The 20,051-nt window shown below is 31.5% G+C and overlaps 1 protein-coding gene across 1 annotated transcript; it reads right to left on the bottom strand.

The window, feature by feature from the left end:
• Nucleotides 1–3,293: 3,293 nt before the first annotated feature.
• LOC111703509 (UDP-N-acetylhexosamine pyrophosphorylase-like protein 1) lies at nt 3,294–16,866 on the bottom strand. The gene is made up of 18 exons (XM_023475465.1): nt 16,758–16,866; nt 16,231–16,381; nt 15,928–16,016; nt 15,605–15,683; nt 15,132–15,182; nt 14,718–14,755; nt 14,180–14,250; nt 13,229–13,317; nt 11,911–11,987; nt 11,416–11,457; nt 11,009–11,094; nt 9,151–9,230; nt 8,491–8,549; nt 7,574–7,631; nt 6,730–6,826; nt 5,212–5,311; nt 4,593–4,667; nt 3,294–3,891 (listed from the first exon to the last, which is right to left on the bottom strand). The coding sequence occupies exons 1-18, from the start codon at nt 16,796–16,798 to the stop codon at nt 3,750–3,752; spliced, it is 1,425 nt and encodes a 474-aa protein (XP_023331233.1). The 5' UTR covers nt 16,799–16,866; the 3' UTR covers nt 3,294–3,749.
• Between the last annotated feature and the right edge of the window lie 3,185 nt (nt 16,867–20,051).

Genomic DNA, 20,051 nt, shown 5'->3' with positions numbered 1-20,051 from the left:
ACTTTGACACTTTTATAATGGAAGGTTTCTTGAAATTATTTTTACAATGACACTTTTACAATGTTCAAATCTGTCAAAACCTTTTGGGTTATAAATTATCCATGCATAGATCCAATCTACAATAAAAAGTTGCATACATTATAAAAGACTGGGTCGACTTTGACGTTTCGCAACACCTAGCACTTTAATTTTAACTCATTAACTTAAAGTTCTTTTTGTAGCTCTAGATGTGTTCATTTTAGAACCATATGGAATAGGTTTTTGTGAAGTAATTCTCATCGATTTTTGCAGGACGGACAGCTACTTTTTGCAGGACGGACAGCTACTTTTTGATCACTGTAAATCTAATTCATATATACTGCTATAATCTACTATAGCATTTCTAATCCATCCCTCGTATATGTAGCTCCCCTCCAAGCATGTTTATTTTTCATTCTGCCCCTCCCCTCCCCCCTACTTATCCCTTTCTATCATCCCCCTCTCTTCCCCCCTTTTACCCCCTCCCATTCCTTTTATTTTGTTATTTGCACATGTTTTCATGCATAAGAAATACACTGAATACCAGATGCCTAGAATATAGCAGGGTTTCATGATTCCAGGGATAGTTCAGAAACATGAGACATTTCAAACTTTGTTTAACATCTGGGCTACTAGTATAACTTTGTACCTTACAATACGTCCAGAGTGTATAGTTTAATCTGCAGCATGGTTTATTCGGGTCTGTCCTAGTGAACGATTTTTGGACACCCCCCACCCCCAGCCCCCCTCCTATCAATTTTGTACATGACCAAATTAGTATTTATTTAGCATTATTTAGGGTTAGGTTTGGTTATAACACTTTCTGGGCCGAGCGCTGCGGAATATACCGTTTATTCTTTATAACAAACCCTAAGAAACAAATGTTTAAATGTTTTTTTAATACACAATTTTTTTAGATAAAAACGTACCATTTAAAAGTTCACAAAACTGTCTCTTCCAAGATTTGTTATAAAATAATCATTTTGCATTGCTCTGTTTTCAAATCTCTGCATAGAATTAATTAGAGAATAATACAGCATTGTAAAATGTTCTATAAATTATATGTTTATATGAGTGTAAATGTTTATACATTATATAAATGTGATTCATACATTACAGCTGCAATAACTCATATAAGTTATCGATTTCTTTAAAACTTTTTTATCACAATGATGTGTTATTATACCAATTATGTATTCGTATTTATCCTAGAATCACAATGTCAGTGTCATATACAAGCTAACTTCTCTGTGTAGAGCTAGAGCACTATGTAGTGTATGACTATGAGTGTATTGAGCAGTTGAGCTCATATAAGCAGACGTCTCATATTCAATTCTACTACAGTTCCCCTTAGAAGCCCCCCCCCCACTGCCCCCCCATCCCCAATACCCATCAGGACTCAGTTCTTAACCCCAAAGGAGGATTTTGTATATTTGAAAAATAATCAAAAAAATATTTTATTAATAATAACTATTTTTTATAGATTATAAAACTTTTTTAATCCCCGTAAATAAAATATTATGAAATCCCAAGTTAATCCCCCTTTCCTCTTCTCTCCTCTGAGGTCCCAAACTGGAAAATTATCATCGGAACTAATGCTAATCCGAACTTATGTTCATCGGAACTAAACGTTATCTGCCCTCAAGTTCACTCATACTAATTTTCATTTAAACTGATATTCATCGGAACTAATAATTCTCAGATCTATATTTTCCCCGACATGACTTTTGACGAACCCTGAAAATCGAGCAGATTAACACATAAAAATAACAGGAGGTGCATCCTATATGACATGTATCAGAATATTTTTTTTCACACTTCGATCTCCTATTTGAAATCAGTCAAAAAGAGTAAAAGACTTTATATACACATGATAATAAAATACAAAAAAGTTTTAAAGGACAAAAACAAAAACTTTGCATTAACCCTAAACAGGCGCCCCCCCTGTAGTTTTTTTTTGTCCTAGCACTATCATTTTTGAGACTATACCTTGCAATTTTGTGACTTTTAATGAACAGTAATTTAAAGAATTTTTGTTAAAAATATTTTTTTTATTTATAGGGTAGGGTACAAAAGAGTCTGGTCTGTGAAAATAATCTAAAATAGCCCTTAACTTTTTTGTGACTAAAGCTACAGATCTAAAAATGCAAATGCATTATCCCTGTAGGCTGTACATATTCTCTAAGGTCATTACTTATAGGGTAGCCCCCCCCCCCAGCTATACATAGATTCAGAACCCCCAGCCTTTATAGGGTTAAATGGGTGAACATGGGTTCTAAAGTTAAGGCTCACTTAAAACCTTTTATCCGGATATCCTATGCAATATCAAATAAAGACTAATAAAAGATGAAAATAAAAAGTTTATTCTTTGAAAAATTATTCGAAAAAAATGTCCATAATTCTTACTTAAAATATGCTAAAAAATTCTTATTAATGCTATTTCGTGAACTAATCTACTCGCTCAAAACTATCCTAGAGTTATTAAACCTCGTCATGATCTGCTCAAGGTTGATTGGAACCACCACTAAGCTTTAGATTCTCTTGAATTAAATCTACTTTCCAAATTTTCGAAATATTTTACATTATGAAGTTCACAATCCTTTATGATTTTTTTTAGCTTTTTAATAAGATTCGTAAATGATAAAACAAAGCAATCAAAAATGTACACAAAAACCACAGTGTTGGTTAAAATAAGACAAGGTGAAATGATCTCTTTTGATTATGAAATGTAACTAAAGATTATATAATTTGAGCGGATAATAAATTTTACTAGCAAAATAAAGTTTCATCAGAGCCCCCGATTTAAAAGCTTCGGCTCGAGTCTTAATTCCTTAAACGCAGCTTTAAGACCCAATCTTATACCCAACTCTGATGACAGCTTGTGTCACGTGATTGACAGCTGCGAGATCTTGGGCTCGACTTAAGGAGTTAAGCCCAATGAAAATATAACCGACCTTGGTTGGTTTTAGTGAAGAATAAGGCTCAATGTTGGGTCTTATTCTCATCAAAACCCGGAATCACCAATTCCAACTATGAAAATCCGCCAAATACAACATTAAACCGGTTTTATGAACTAAATTCTGTTGAAAAATAGATGCAACTCAAATTCGAAAGCCCGAGCCGTAAATAAGGCTCAACAACAGCTTAGACCCGAGTCTTATTTTCTTGAATTTTTTAAATCCCCGGCTCAGGTTAACTAGAAAAGAAGAATATTGGAAAGAATTAATTAAAATGAATCAATTTTTTTTTAAATATGAAAATAATAACAATTTCCAATTGGTTAAAAAGTATCTTTTTAAAAGTCCACATAGCATTATTTAAGAACATTCAGCGTTAACAATATGGAATATGAAGGAGACAGTATAGCAACACTTAAGTGCATGTAATGTTGTTACAGAGCAAAAAGTTTTTCTTGACACTTATAAGATCACTAATTTAGTAAAAATAGGCACACTGTCCAATTGCTGTGGTTTGTGCTCATTTGAATTTTTTAAGTTATAACTTGATTCTTAAAGTCGTCTTCCTATTCCAGAGTTTTCTGGTTATTACTGTATCATTTACAAATTTCTAATAAGTTAGCAAAATTTAACATAATCATTAAAGCATCAATTATTCCTAAAGTTTTCTGGCTAAACCACTAGGTAAATTGGGGCTTCTTTGGTTTGGAATGTTTAAATCACAATTTAATCAAAAGATGATAGAATCATAATAAACGTCTATACATGATACAATTAACTAATTAAAACTGGAAGATTGATTGATTGATTAGCGTAGGCTTCAAGTCCCTCTCCGCTGTAGGAAACTATGGGAGAAAGTTCCGCGGCATCCTGCGCTCCGCCAGAAAAAATGGCTCCCGCTTCTTTTAAGTATCTCCTGGAATATATGTCACATAAATTTTAATGTAAGGGGATCATTCATTTGGTGAACTGTCCCGGTTTTCCTTACATAGTCTGTAGTTGTACTGTACAGCGACTACAGCTTGCTCGAAGCTAGTTAAAAGTCAACCTGGTACTTGAAATGAACTGGAGTTTACAGTGATATAAAATAAAATGATGAATATTTAAATTGTGGCAAAACTCCAATAATCGTAAGTTAAAAAGTTAAAACCCGACAGTTATTTGAAGGACCTATCCATTAAATTAACTAATTATTAACAAATAAAGAAACAGGTTTTAAAAATTATCAACTTTTTAAAGGGTCTTTATGCATAATTTTAAGTGACCCTCAATGCAAAGATTTCTCTACCCGACTTACAACGGTACCCTTAAAAGCTTAGTTTGATCAAGTATGATCTTTATACTGTTTATTTTCATTTATTGTTTCTCTGCAAAAGTGACTTCTGCATGTCTTGCTTAAAAGAAACAATGCAGAAATTCACAGAAATAAACGTGTTGTAAGTCAGAAAAACGACGCTTTCTTCCACATTCTTGATCAAAGAAGGGTTTCAAGAGCACCGTTGTAAATCGGGCATTGCTATCTTTGAGATGCATGGAGCTTTCACTTGCATATTACGCTTATATACTATATATATAGTCCATTTCATCTTAATATTTAAAACATTATCATGGTAAAACCTGTGAAGTGCATACAGTGCTTCTCTTGCGGTTGAGGGTGTGTCTTTTGCAGCGCCCTCTCCATTTTTTAAAGGACTTGAAATAATGTAATTAATTTGTATTCTTACACCTTTATTTTTATTATCGTAGAACTGAATGAACTAAGAATTAACTTTTCTAAGAACTAGAAAAAAGGAAAATATATAAGAAAATGAGTGTTCTAGTAATGTATATTATACTAAATTAGAATTTGTAAAAAAAAAAATTTTAAAAAATGACGAACATTTCTTTTGAATTTTTATCCTACATGTACGTTCCATATAACAAAAAAATTCAGCCAATTTGGTCAAGACGTTAACATATAAGTATATACATATGAGCGAAGAGCTTTATTATATATACAGGGTGTCCCACATCAAATTAGACCACGTCAATGGGTCTAAATTACGATTTGGGGGACAAATCAGAAAATTTAAGAAGAATGAATCATTTTGAAAAATCTAATAAGGCTAATAGCAATTTTTTGCAGAAAATGCTAGATTTTTCGAGTAATATGTGTGTTTTTTGGCGTTAAAAATTGGAGATAATCGAATATGATATGGAACGCTCTGTAGATCAATGTTTATAGGGTAAAAAGCACCTAAACTCCTCTTCTCTGTTACACTCCCAGACCACAAAAGATTTTGAAAACTGGAAAACATCAAATACAAACTTCTCCAGCTTTATTCCATTCGGAGAATCTAAACCAAACAAATTTTAGTTTTTTAGTTATTTTTCTTTTTTAGATTTCAGGATTTCAAATATTAATATTAGTATCAACAAAATATTAAGAGTACAGGGAAGGAAGGGGCACCGTACAGGAAAGGGGGAAGGAGAAAGCATACTTTTTTATTATAAAAATGAATGGTTGTTGGCATATGAGACAAAAGTTTGTTAAAAAAAATTATGTGAAAACTTTTGTCTCTTTTCGGAAAATTATTTAAGTTTAAAAAAGAATAATGAATCGGTTAAAATATAAAATCAATGAAAATATTAGGAATTAAAACATAAGCTTTCTTGGTGCTCCCATTCCGTTCTGAGAACCCTTTATACCATAGATGATCCTTGTGGTCTTTGACCTAAAAATATAAATGACCTACGGAGGTCAAAATGTTAAGCCAATGGAAATGATTCGTCATGCAGAATCGCAGTTCTTATTATATGAGGTATCACAATCAAATCATAGGTTTTTTGTGTTCCGATTCCAATCAAAGGCCCCTTTTTGACCAAAGATGATGCTCAAGGTTTTTGACCTTAAATTACTATCAAAATGTAATATCCTTGTACCATGTTGGATCATAAGCAACGATTAGACCCTTTGATGATATTTCAGTAAAATTCTGTTAAAAAAAGTGTAAGCTCTTTGTAGACCATAAATCCTATCTTGAAATCTTTCTCCAATAGATGTCGTCTTGAAAGCAAAACTACCCTTTCAGAGCCAAAACCAAGCCCAACTTTTCTCCGACAAACTTGGTGAAAAGTGAAAACACGATTTAAATGTAGAAATGCTTAAAATTAGTGATTATAGATGCAAAAAAAATTATGTACCCGACCAGGGTAACTATTATTGTATAAAACTCATCGAAAATTGTCAAGACGACATTTTATAATTTCTTTCGATGTCTGCAAAGTTCTACAGGGTGTCCCAACAAGCATGGGAATTCAGTGACGAATTCGATATCGTCTTTTCAAATAATTCTTTGATTTAGTATAGTGATACCTACTGAGAAAGCTGTAATCTGTAAGAGTTTCGTCTGCTATGTTTACATTTTGTTTGTTTATGTTTTGACTGCAACCGGTGGTACTTAGTAAAACAAGAAAATTGCAGTATACAAACAGAGTAAACTTGTCCGTATTCACTGTTCATCTTGCGGAGACATTATAGACACATCTTTGCAGTCTTTTACCCTTTTCATTAAATAAACTCTAGCAGACATAATAATATTATGGCTTTTGAAATTAGGCCTTACAATGCTAATTCATAACAAAGACGATATCCAATTCGTCACTGAATTCCCATGTTTTTTGGGACACCCTGTATAAGATTTAACTGTAGATATTTTGATGTTTAATTGTGATCTTAAATAAGTCATTGGCAAAACTTTGTTTAAATAAATACCTGGTTTTATTTGAATTCCTGTTTCTGGGTCCACAAAAGGAATTGCTTTCTTTGCCACGTGGTAGGGGATTTTCTTCTCATGCTCCCGACAAACACGCTAAAAATAGAGGTTTTCTAGAGTATGAAATCCCTGAAAGGGGATTTTAAAATCCGCAAATCAGTTTTGTCAGTTTTCTGGAAGCAGAGAAGACCTACTCATCTTCCTCTCCTTTATCCTTGTTGTTTTATCTAGCAGTAATAAATGTACTTCTAAAATTCTTTTTTTTAAACTTACGGATCCTTTCCTGAGAAAAATAAACAATTAATTATTCGATCCAGATGTATTCTTTTAGGAATAATCGTTCAGTAAACTTTTATAAGCATGTGTCACCTAATTCTGTGTAGCTGTGGGGAGGTATAGATTTAATAAAAAAAAAGATATTTCCATAATTTTGAATTCTGTGTAGCTGTGGGGAGGTATAGATTTAATAAAAAAAAAGGTATTTCCATAAGTTTGAATTGTATATCATTCTTTAACGGCTTTAGAAAAATTTCCTGAATAAAAATTAAAAACCCTTGCTTAAAGAAATTAAATCTATTATGGATTATTTTTTCAATTTTAGTTAAGATAGATCAAAGTAAATTATTATCAAACCTTTAGGCTTTAATCTAAATAGTTTAATCTAAATAGTTTAATCTAAATCTACCAGTTTAGAGACATCCAAATATAACATTTATAGATATAATTTACTTAATTCTAACAGCTTTTAAGGTACATTTTACATTTTAAAAAGCTGTCAAAATTTTAAACTGTCAAGTTTGGTATAACACATTGTATCTCAATCAAACGTTTCAATCTCTTTACCTTAAGAAATTCTCTCTCAAAGAAATGATTACAAATATTCCCTGCCCTGTAGGTCAACCTAAACCAAGAAAAGTAAAATTTAGGAAAATAAAAATATTCAAAAATATTAAATGACCATTTATAACACTGGGGACACTTATGGTTCCAAAACTAGCACTTGGCCCATTTCTAACACTGCAGGTATTAGAAATGGGCCAAATTGAAAGACTGGGGTTTTAGGATCCAGGCCCATATAACCATAAAGCTTTAAAAGGGACAACAATTCCGAATTTTAAACTATTTTCTAATATCAAAATTCTAAAAAGAGTTATTTTCGTATCAAACCCCTTGACCGTTTTCAAGACAATGTTAGGTTTTCCCTTTACAAACATATCCTGAATTTTAATTATTGAGACAAACCCACTTACCCTTTTTTGAGTATAATCCGCAATTCAAAACAAAACTCATTTTTATAACTTACAAAATAAATCACTGAAAGTAAAAATTAAAATTGTATTGTATTTAAATATATAAACGCTTGAAAAAGATAACTTTGAAGATTTGGCACATTTCTAACACTCAGTGTTAAAAATGGGCCAAGTGTTTATTTTGGAACTAATTTCCTCCTATAACAGTTACGTAGATGCTACAGAACAGAAGTTTTCTATGTATCAAGAAGGTTAAAAGACTTGTTCTATTTTTTACCATCAAATGCGGATATTGGTGCGTTTATTGTAACCTAATGAATGCACAAAATTACGAAATTTGCGCAGAACAAAAAAATTGTCCATTCCGATGGAAACCCTAGTTTTCATTTAGTACTGAAAATATGCTTCGGATTTTTTTTTCATACTTTTGAAGTCTTTGATAATGGCGTGAAAAAAAATCTAGGCTATTCGTAGAAACTTTGTTTATATTAGATTTCCAACTAATTTTACCTTCCGTCTTTCTCTCTTAGTTCTGAGTTTTCTTTACTAATCTCACTGTACTCAACCACCTTAAACAGCTTAAGTCTATTGCTTGAAAAAACTTATAAAAGCTTTTTAAATTGTTGAGAAACACAATTTCTGTGGTAACTCAGATTTTTTTAAATCTTAGAAACAGTAGAACATTAAGTTTCACAACTGTCCGCAAGATAAGTAATATTAAACGCTTAAATTGTTGCAAGGTGAGGTCCACGAAGCGCTCTGAATGCCTATTGCCTAGTGTTATATAATTACGATTTGAAGTGTGAACCTCCATTTTTTTTTGCGTGGCATGTCTAAATTACAACGGTACCCTAAATTGTTTTGCCTCAAATTGTTTACTATAGGTACTCTATAAAAGTTAATAAAGGATTCATAACCTACAATATAGTATTCAGCAATAATAATTTTAGAAACAATTAGTTAAAAACTACATAATCCTTACTGACAGTTCAGAATATAAAGAAGGAAATAAAACAACTTTAATTCCACAGTTTGCTGGTAACCACTGTACAGACTGTAAACTAAGAAATAACTAAAATAAAAATCTTTTATATGCCACAAAAGAATCACGCATTTTTCAGCAAAACTTGAGTCCCTGATTTTGTAATTTAGAGTGTATAATGTAAATACCTGAACTTTGTCCTCTATCCGAACAACAACGCCCACAGGTTCACTAGGCCAGCCCTTCTCTATCACCTTGTTCCCCGCCTCTAAAAATATAAGTTTAAGAAGAATTTAAAATCATAATTTTCTTTACAGGGTAACAGAATTTTTTTTCTTACAGTGACTTGCAAGTTACTACTGCAAGAAAACATACAGGGATTATCAACAACATTTTTTAAAGCATAGAAAAACGACATTATCTTTCTACATTATTGATCAGAAAAAGGTTGCAAGGGTTGTAAATCGGAAATTGTCATATTTCCACTGATAGTCACATAAAATAACGCTGATGGACAGGACTGACTTCATAATTAATAGATATATCTTTGCTGTTCTTCTGGTAAAGTTGATGTCTTTCTAGAAAGGCATTGTTTTATGTTTACACGAAGAAAATGTCTAGTGTTGTTATTAGTTTCAACAAAATGTACGTAGATAATTTTGTAAATTGAAGAAATTGAGTTTTTGCCACAAACTCTGACTTTCTAATCCCTATATGTTAACAACATAATTTGTAGACCTTTGATACTTTAAACATTTATCTATTAAATCAAATTCAAGATGTCCCAATACAGATGGGAATTTAGTGACGAATTCGATATCGTTTTTGTTATGAATTAGCATTGTAATACCTGATTTCAAAAGCCATAATATTATTATGTCTGCTATAGTTTATTTTATGAAAAGGGTAAATGGCTGTAAAGACGTTTATTGTATACAGACAGACAAGCAATATATATAAGAAGTAAAACAGGACGGGACACAATTTAGAAATATTATTTTTCTTAGTATGGTCCTACAAGGAACATACTATTCTAATTAAGAAAATTTCTTTTTTTACATAAATGTTTTTTAGAATCTACAATTTTTATGAAAGCTCAAAGAAGACGACAAAAAAGATTATATTTAATTAACTTTTAGTTTTCCAAAGTCAAAACATATTTTTAAATTAGGTTTTAGTAACAATATTTCTTTTGCAGTACTCACAAGAATTTCTATAATTATTGGCGGAAGTTTAATGTTATCCACAAGCTAATTTTTCGAGGACACATTTTGTATTACAAGTCCCACAAGCCTTACACTACAACTGCAGGAGTCCATTTTTTATGCGAGTTTGATGTATGTTTAATACAAACCAACTTATGAAAGTTAATAAATGAATTAGTTTTTTGTCACAAACTTAAATTTTCTAATACCTAATTATTTACAACCTGATTGTATAAACCTGTGATATTTAAAACTTACACTACAGGGTGTCCTGCAATATACATGGGAATTCAGTGACGAATTTGATATCATCTTTTTAAATAATTCTTTGATTTAGTATAGTAATACCCACTGAGGCAGCTGTAATCCGTAAGAATTGCGTCTGGAATGTTGGCAATTTGTTTGTTTATGTTTTGACTGCATAGGTGTGTATTGATGATTGAATTTTCAAAAATTTGCTTCTAACAAAATTTTCTTTTTGAAAATTTACGAATTTTTTTTTAAATCCGCAACATTTTCAGATTTTATTTGTTTTACAATGTATACAAAGAGAACATGTTCACAAATGAAATAGAAGATGGATGCAAAACGCCCTGAACCCCTTGTTGTGAATATAATAAATAACTTTAATTTTGAATTTCACCAAAATGTTATGGCCTCATGGGTAAAAATCCAAATCCGTAAAAAAAAATTATAAAATCCAGTCTTCTATTTCCACTTACAATGGTTGCTTAATCTTTCAGCATTTTCTCTTCGATGAAAAAAGCTTTGCCTAATACAAATCTTTTAAAGAAAACTTTTTGACACCCAGACAAGCAAAGGTACGTATTATATTAATTACCTGCTTTTCTACTAATACAGAAGCCCATAAACCTGGGATCCGCCACTTTTACCAAGACATTGTCAACACAGTACACATGAAGGTACCTAGAAAGTTTGGTAGGTATTTTCCCAAAAGCATTTTATCAAGGGCAACTTCTCAAGTGACAATTTCCAAATTGACTACCTCCTAAATTTGTAATTTCCCAACGGTTAGGATTGGATAAGGAGCCGAGCACTGCGGATAGGGAAGACTTGGGAAGTTGCCGCTTGGGAAATTGCACATTTGGGAAGTTGCCAAGATTATTATAAACCAGTTTTTGACCAATTTGTTGTTCTCAACAACAACAAAAAATCGGGCTTATTATATAGTGCATAAAGTCAATGAGAACCCCGTAATTAAAAAAACTTACATCTTTTAAATTTTACCTTATCTCTTTTTTGTCCATGTCTTCCAATATTTTCTCCTCTCTGGAAATAAAATCTGGAACTGTCGACATAAATTCCGTTTTTAGTTTGGCGTGTATGATTAAAAAAGGTTTAGTTTGGCGTGTATGATTAAAAAAGGTTTAGTTTGGCGTGTATGATTAAAAAAGGTTTAGTTTGGCCTGTATGATTAAAAAAGGTTTAGTTTGGCGTGTATGATTAAAAAGGACCAAATCTTTTACCATTGTTTATTTTCCATTATTAGCAGAATTTAAAAATCTTCTATAAAAGATTTAAAATATATTTGTCCCTTTTATAAGCAAGGATTTTTTTTTTATTTTTTAATAGACTTCACATCGGAATCTAAAGTTGTGTGTTCAAAGTTGTAAGATTCTTTTTTATCCTGGTTCAAAAGTTTAGACTTAACAAAAGGTAAAAATAATTTTTTCTTAAAAATTCAGATATTTCAGATAAAATTTTTATTTTTTTTAAGTTTACCTGAGTGCTCTGTAGAGTCCACCATTTCCATCAGGAGACCTTGCCAAATTATATTTAGTTCTCAGGACAAACTTTCCCTGGATCAAGGTTTTAGATATTCTGGAGAAACAGAATAATGCAAAATTTTGCAAAAAATTTTGCGAAAGAAATGCAAAATTTTCGGCGAAACAAAAATGTTCGCTAAAAATGAGAGATATTCCCATTTCCAGGGGCGGATACAGGGGGGTGGCGGGGGGACATTCGCCACTCCCTGACAGATTCAGGGGGGGGCGTAGCCCTCCCTGAGATTTCGAGGCAAAAAATGTTCCCAATTTTATAAATCGAATGTGTTTTTCAATTTCAAGCTTTTTTTATTTAATGGAAATCTTGACTTTCTTTTCTTCAGTTTAATTTAAAAATCAACGACAACAAGTAAATGTTATTGTTAACGATAAATTTAGAATTAGAAATTTGTAAGAAACTAGACTTAAGTTATAATATTGTTCATATCTAGTAATGTTCCTTAATCAATACTCATTTATCAAAATTGTAATATTGGTCCTAATTTTGATGCATTTAAGTATAACTAGTAATTTCTTTTTGCTTAAATTGTTCCTATTATTGTTCCTGTTCCTAATACTGTGTCCGACCCACCTTAAATCCCTGTCCTTATCCTATATTTTTGTTCCTAATTCCTGAACAATCTTATTATTGTTCCTAAATCCCTGTCCGAATCCTTTAATTTTGTTCCTAATTCCTAAACAATCTTTTAATTGTTCCTAAATTCCTGTCCTAATCATTTATTTTTGTTCCTAATTCCTGAACAATCTTTCAATTGTTCCTAAATTCCTGTTCTCATCCGTTAATTTTGTTCCTTAAAGTTAATTAAAATTAATTTTGACTCTTTTTGAGTCTTTTAAATCCTAGCTCCAATATACTGGAAATGTCTTCATAGCAATGACGAGGGGGGGGGGAGGAGATTAAAAAAATATCGAGATCCCGAATTGATCTCAATATCCACAAGAATTTCAAGATCTAAAGTCAAAACTTTTGTTATTTAATTCATCTTCGGTGTCCTGTGATGGTTATACCTTGTATGGATAAATTCAACCTAATCAATAGAGCCCACATTGGAAATCGAGATCAAATCAAGTTAAATTACATATATCAACTGGCAGAATTTCTTATTTAAAAGATTTTTACAATTTTAAGTTTTCTTTGCTTTTTCATGGAGAGGCTACTTTTCAAAAGTGACTTTAAAATGATTGATATATATATTTACTAATATGTTTCTATTTTTTTTTATTTTAAAAGATTTATTTTAATCTAGTGTATATACCTTGTTATTAAACGCAGGGATGGTTTGTTGTTCAAAAATCTTGATTTGTTCTGGTAGTGCACCAAAATAGTTGTGCTTCACAAAATAATCTAAAAAGGTTTTATTAAACTCGAGCTAAAGAGCCAAGAAATTTTAAAAACAAATTGTCATAACCAATCGGCTCCCCCAAAAATTGTCAGCCAATGGTCCAGCTGTTTGGCCAGCTATAACGAACAACATTTATTTAACTCTCTTGGAAACCAAGCTTTGCCTGTTGTTGTCCCCCCAAAAAATTAACAATTCAACTTTTTCCCCAATTGAAATTTGAGACATATCAGTCTAAGGGTTCATGAATTATGATCGAACATCCAAACAAACAAACAGAGATTACTACTTAATATAAATTACAGATAGCATCCCCAATATAAAGGTTGACTGTGGTTAGGGTTGTTAATCGTTTTTGAAAACGATCATTAAACAATCGTTTTTTTCGTTTTCCTATCGTTTTTAGTTTCGTTTTCCGATCATTTTAAAAACAATCGTTTTAAAAACTTTTTAAAAAACGATAGTTTTTAAAACGATCGGAAAACGAAACAAAAAACGATAGGAAAACGAAAAAAAACGATCGTTTTTCAAAAAAAAAATGAAAACGTTAACATCCCTAACTGTGGTCTTATAAAATATTGAACCTTGTGCAAGGACAGGGTTACCCTCAAAGGATCATACTTTAATGCCGACCTAAAACTCTTAAAATATAACGATCTAAAGATTTGATTTGTCGTTATAGCAGAAAAATATTATCTTAATGGTATGCCAAATGATTTGTCAAAAAAAAATAAGTTTACATCCGAGGGGAAGCTGGAATGTACGATCAAAGATCGAATAATTTCCGTATCATAGTCTCTGAAGTTTTATCCTGTAACCCTGTAGATAAAAATGTTGCCAAAAAAAGGAATAAGATATAAAATATACCTTGGGTAGGAGTTTTTGTATGATCGCTTGTCATAATATACATTGTAATCTTCCCCGAGCTTCCTGTTAGTCTAATACAGGAATTAAGAATAAATTCAAAGAAATCTCAGAAATTATTTTAGTGTACAGTTTGTTCCATAGTGACAAGTCGAAGGTCGTCTTTTATCTTGTAAATTATTTGTGGCATTCATTTTCCTTTTAAGTCTATATGTATGATAAAAGTGTATTCTAGCAAAGTATTCCCACAATATTCTTTGTCCAGGCATTTTCAAAATGTGGTATGTCTTTTTGCGCTTTAAATAATACCAGAAATATTAAGAATTTCAAAATTCAACGACGACCTCCAAGAAGTTTCCCAACTTCCGTGTGTATTGGGACACCCTGTACTTCATTTTATTAAATAAACATAATCAGGATTGGTCACAATAGAAAGCTAACTGGAGAAAACGTGAAGATCATTGCAACCAATCTTTCTGCGAACCAAATGAAATTTTAAGAAAATAAATATTTTCTTTAAAATTAGATTTTAAAATTTTACCTTTTTGCAAGTTCTTCAAGTCTTAGGATTCTCTCAACCTAAATATATTAATTAATTTTTCAGACTTTAACATTGAGGAAAATTCAGTTGTTTAGTCACAAAACTTTTAACATTTTTGTCCGTTGTAAAAACCATAAAAAGTCATCGAATTTGTGAATTTGTGGCGGAATAAAAATTTGCCCGCAAAATGCGGAATTTGCCGGCAACTCTAATACTCGTAGAAAAGAAATTGAGTCGTTGCCATAAACTCAAATTTTTAAATTCCTATATCTTTGCAACCTGATAGTTGAAACCTTTGATATTTAAAACTTTTTTGATCAAGCAGAATTCATGGTTTAAAAATATCCAACATTTGGTTGTAAAGATATAAGGATAAGAAAATGTGAGTTTGTTGCAAAGATTTAGTGAGTTTACCTGGATTTGATAAAGCGATTTTCCACTGAGAAGACCAATATCATACATTCCCTAAACATTTTTTTAACAAATATTTATTTTTGAAATTCTTTTTAAATTATTGGATATAAATAGATCATGCAAAAAAATCAATTCAAATTATTCAAAAATGCTAATTGTTCGCTAATCGATTTCCTTTGTTCACTGGACACCCTAGTCAGATCCCTAAGCAGGGGTAGATTTTCTTTATAAACAACGCATTACAGAAACTAGTTTTTAAGATATTTGTTATATTTGAAGAGATCTTATGTTTTTATGAAACTTATTCAAAATATCACAAGCACAGTGTAAGTATAGACAATTATGATTACTATTAACATATTGTTTCTATAAATGCCTATTTATCTGTTATTTTTGGTGCCAGTCTTTATTCTTCCTAAGCTGGCATTTTTGTAAGCAGCACAATTAGTTCCAAAGTTTCCGGAATTTATCACCTTAGGATATGGAACTCCTAGCCTAGTTCCTTGTCCACCAGCAAGAAGTAGTACTCCAATATGACCATCAGATATTGCTCTATAATTTAATAGCTTTCTATTACGGTAGCCAGCAACCCAAATAACGTTATGTGAACGTTAGATAACGTCCATTTAAAGGCACAGTAACGTCGAAGATTATTGTAACTTTACTTGGTTTGCTGTGTGCAGGATAGTGTTAATTATTTATCATATTATTAACTCTCTTCGCCCATCTATATAAATTTACATATATGTTAGCTATAGCTGGCCAAACAGCATCTGTCCCAAAATGTAGTATTTACCTAAGTGCTAACTCTTCATAGTTCTGAAGTACATCCTCTTTGGTTGAATTAACACTACCAATTAGATCTTCATCAATAGGTAGCATTGCCTACAACAAATCAAACTGAAAAAAACATATGGCAAAAAAGATTACGGATTTTCTAGAAAAGTAACTTAATTTATGCAGTAGGACTAACAATTTCTTCCTAATTGATGTCGGAAAAAGTCTTGAAGTCCCTTGATCTGTTTTCAAATCAAAATTTTTGGTGTAAACTGCAATATCGTTTATTTAGAAAAAAAAGATTTAACTTTTGACAACTCACTGATGTATCAAGGAGTTGATCTCCTCTTTGTGTGATCTCCCAGCATTCCTGGAGATCTGCGACATCAACATCACGCAGCTCCTGGACAAGCTCTTGCTGTTCCTGGGCAGAGAGTTCGTCGTAGAAATTAAATACATGTTCTTGCCCGTACCTACAAATGTTTAGAAGTCAACAGCATGCACATCTTCAAGCAAAGAGCATGTGAACATTGCATGCTAAATCTCTATATCTTTGCAGCCTGTAATCATAGAGCTTTAATTCTTTCAAGCATCAAATTTGCTGGATTAGAATATCAAAATTTGAAATATCAAATGTTAAAATCAATATAGGTTGCAAAGATATAGAATTTAGAAAATTACAGCTTGTAACATACAAGCAACAAATTTCTGTTTTTGGTGCAGTATCGACACTAAGCTAGGTTTCAAAGGGTTAAGCCAACACTCAATTAAAACCAGTTTCTGGTGGATTTGAGACGCGGCATAAATTAATCAAATTCGGACTCTGATTGACTTTTGGATATATCTTACTTTTTATAAAGTTGTTTCAAGGCTTCCAGCTCATCCGACATATTGTCTAATCAAAGCAATATTTATTCTGAAATTAAGAATAATAGTTAAACACAAAATTAACGATAACAGATTATTAAGGATTTGTATTAAATATCATGATTTTACAGGACTAACGCTAATTTTATAATCCCTACATGTTTGCATCCTAGTGGTGCCATGGTGATGGAAATTTCAAATATTTACATCAGGTTGCCAAAATATTATAAGAAATGTTTCTGACAGTTTTAAGACGTTTAAAAATTTCATTGAAATTGGATGGGTATTTGAAAACATCAAAAAATGTATTCCTTTTTGAGAGAAGAAAGTAAAACAATTTGATAGAATTGATGTTGCAAAATTATAATATTTCTTCAATGTTAAAGACAGATATTCTCCTCTTGGATATCCAAATTTTACTCTCTATTTGTTAAATTTATATAATGTGAGGTTAACATTGACTATGTATCCACTGCATAGATTTATAAAAACACAGATAGATTACTAGATTTCAAGATTTAGGGGGTTTTCCTTCTCAATAACCCTGAAGCTGAGGCCCAACAGAGTTCCGCGTATAGCTCTCTCTCTGTCTTATAACGAAAAACCCTTAAATCTTGAAAAGACTACACCTAGTGTTCTATCTGTATTTTATATTAATCTATTATACACTGGTTAACCTATATCTAACCAGTTGTCTCTGTAAACTTTTACAGATTAAGACATTAAGCTTGTTTGCAATGTAAAAGTATGTATTGCAGTTTAAACCCTCTTCTGACGTCTTTAAATTATAACTGAGGTTCTTAGATTCTGTAAACACATCAGGGTGTTTTGGTGCTACTTACACCATGTACAGATACCTAGATACTGGAGCAGCTGTACTATAAGGGAGTTCAAAGAACGTATTTTTAACAACGAATGTAAGAACATGGTTGAAATCAATTATAATCATGAACAGCTTAATGAAGATTGCGGTTCTAAGTCTAATTATCATCATTTTGAGAGGATATTTGCTATCCTTTATGGTATTAAATCAAACTTCGAAATATCTAGCAGGTGATAATACTATTCTGATGTTATCTGATGATAATCCTATTCTGATGTTAGCTGATGATAATCATATTCTGATGTTAGCTGAACTGTTCCCGCATATTCATGGTTATTTATTTGTTTTCGCAAATACTGAAATTTACGTAATATAGTATAAACTCATGAAAAATTGTCAAGACGACATTTGATAAATTTAGTTTGATTTTTATATAGAGCTTGCACCATCTTACAAAGGAAAAAGTTCTTCTTTAATTCAAACAAAAAATATTTAAAAAACATAATTGAAATAGTCAAATAAAAGTTTTAATTCTGTGACAAAAAAAGAGGGATTTTCATTACTTTGGGTTGGGATAATATTATATTAAAGTGTGTCCCAATAAACATGGGAATTCAGTGACGAATTCGATATCGTCTTTGTTATGAATTATTATTGTAATACCTAATTTCTAAAACCATAATATTATTATGTCTGCTAGAGTTTATTTAATGAAAAGGTAAATGGCTGTAAAGTATGACTATAATGTCTCCGCAAGATGAACAGTGAAGAGGGACAAGTTTACTCTGTTTGTATACTGTAATTTTCTTGTTTTACTAAGTACAACCGAACGCAGTCAAAACATAAACAAACAAAATGTGAACATAGAAGACGAAACTTTTACAGATTACAGCTTTCTCAGTAGGTATCACTATACTAAATTAAAGAATTATTTGAAAAGACGATATCGAATTCGTCACTGAATTCCCATGTTTATTGAGACACCTTGTAGAACAATTAAATCAGAAATGTTGATTTTATAAACAGAATTTACAAACTTTTTAAATATACAAATTAGGTTTTTTATATTTGTAAACCTTACACTCAAACCTTCCTATTGTCGTGAGTAACCAGTGTCACAAAACATTTGATCGGTCAGTCGAACCATTTTGACGTATAACGTATCATCCAAATTAGCAGAGTCAGAAAGCAAATATATTTTTAAAATATGACGCGAATACAGCAACTGTAAGAATGGACTAAATATTTCAAGCAAAATTTTCATCGAACATCTGTTCAAATAAAAACATGAAGCTAGGGTTACAATTTTTACCTTTTTAATTAATTCAATAAGAAATATATTTCTTAAAATTACTATACAATATACATGACGATATAGCTATATTGTAAAAATTTTAAGTGATAATCGGTAGTAAAAATCCAGCATTTTTTAATTTACAGAATGGAAGGGAAAAAGTAAGCATATATGATTCTTCAGAAAGGTTTTTTATTATTTCTTCTTTTAACACTTGTTTGCTTTGCCTTGTAAATAAAGTAGTTAGCATCTTTTACTGATTATCGGCTGATTTTGTTTAAAATTATAATTATAAAATACTATGATTCAACAATTTATTAAGAAAAATTTACAAAATCTGAAATTTTTATTTTTTCTAAAAAGCCAAGCTTCCTGTAGAGGTAAACAGATCTTTATTTTAGACAAAATATTCCTTATTTAATTTAGGAATTAATCATTGCTACTGCAATCCCACTTTTTTAGAATAAAAACTCACCTATATAAAGTCTCAAAATCAAAATCTTTAAAATACGTTATGATGGGTATGAAAAGAGGTGTTAGGTTAGATCCCCATCGCAACTTCCCCGAGACATCTTCCCCAACAGCTATTTCCCCAACAACCAATTTCCCCAACACTAACTTCCCCAGTCACTAATTTCCCCAACAGCAACTTCCCCAACACTAACTTCCCCAGTCACTAATTTCCCCAACAGCAACTTCACCAACAACAATTTCCCCATGCATTAAAACAAAACAGCAACTTCCCCAACACCAATTTCCCCATGCAGTAAAATATTAAATATATCCGTTTTTAACATTATTTCAATGAACAAATGCGCAATTTTAAAATAAAAAATTCGCAACTTTTTGAATGTGAAAAAATCAGTTGGATTAGAGTCGACAATGTTGGCAGTTTATACACTGTCCTCGAAAAGAGAAATGTTCTGGTGGATCCCAATAAGTATGAGTACAACCTACAAGCAATGTCAAGGGACAAATCTAAATCATTCTGGAACTGTGTGGAGAAAAGGAAACATTCAACATGTGTAGCAACAGCCGTTGTTAAGTGAAGTTGCTGTTGGGGAAATTAAGAATTTTACTGCATGGGGAAATTGGTGTTGGGGAAGTTGCTGTTGGGGAAATTAGTGACTGGGGAAGTTAGTGTTGGGGAAATTAGCTG

This window comes from Eurytemora carolleeae, unplaced genomic scaffold (genome assembly GCF_000591075.1).
Source record: "Eurytemora carolleeae unplaced genomic scaffold, Eaff_2.0 scaffold560, whole genome shotgun sequence".
NCBI lineage: Eukaryota > Metazoa > Arthropoda > Copepoda > Calanoida > Temoridae > Eurytemora > Eurytemora carolleeae.
This window is presented reverse-complemented; position numbering and strand designations above follow the sequence as displayed.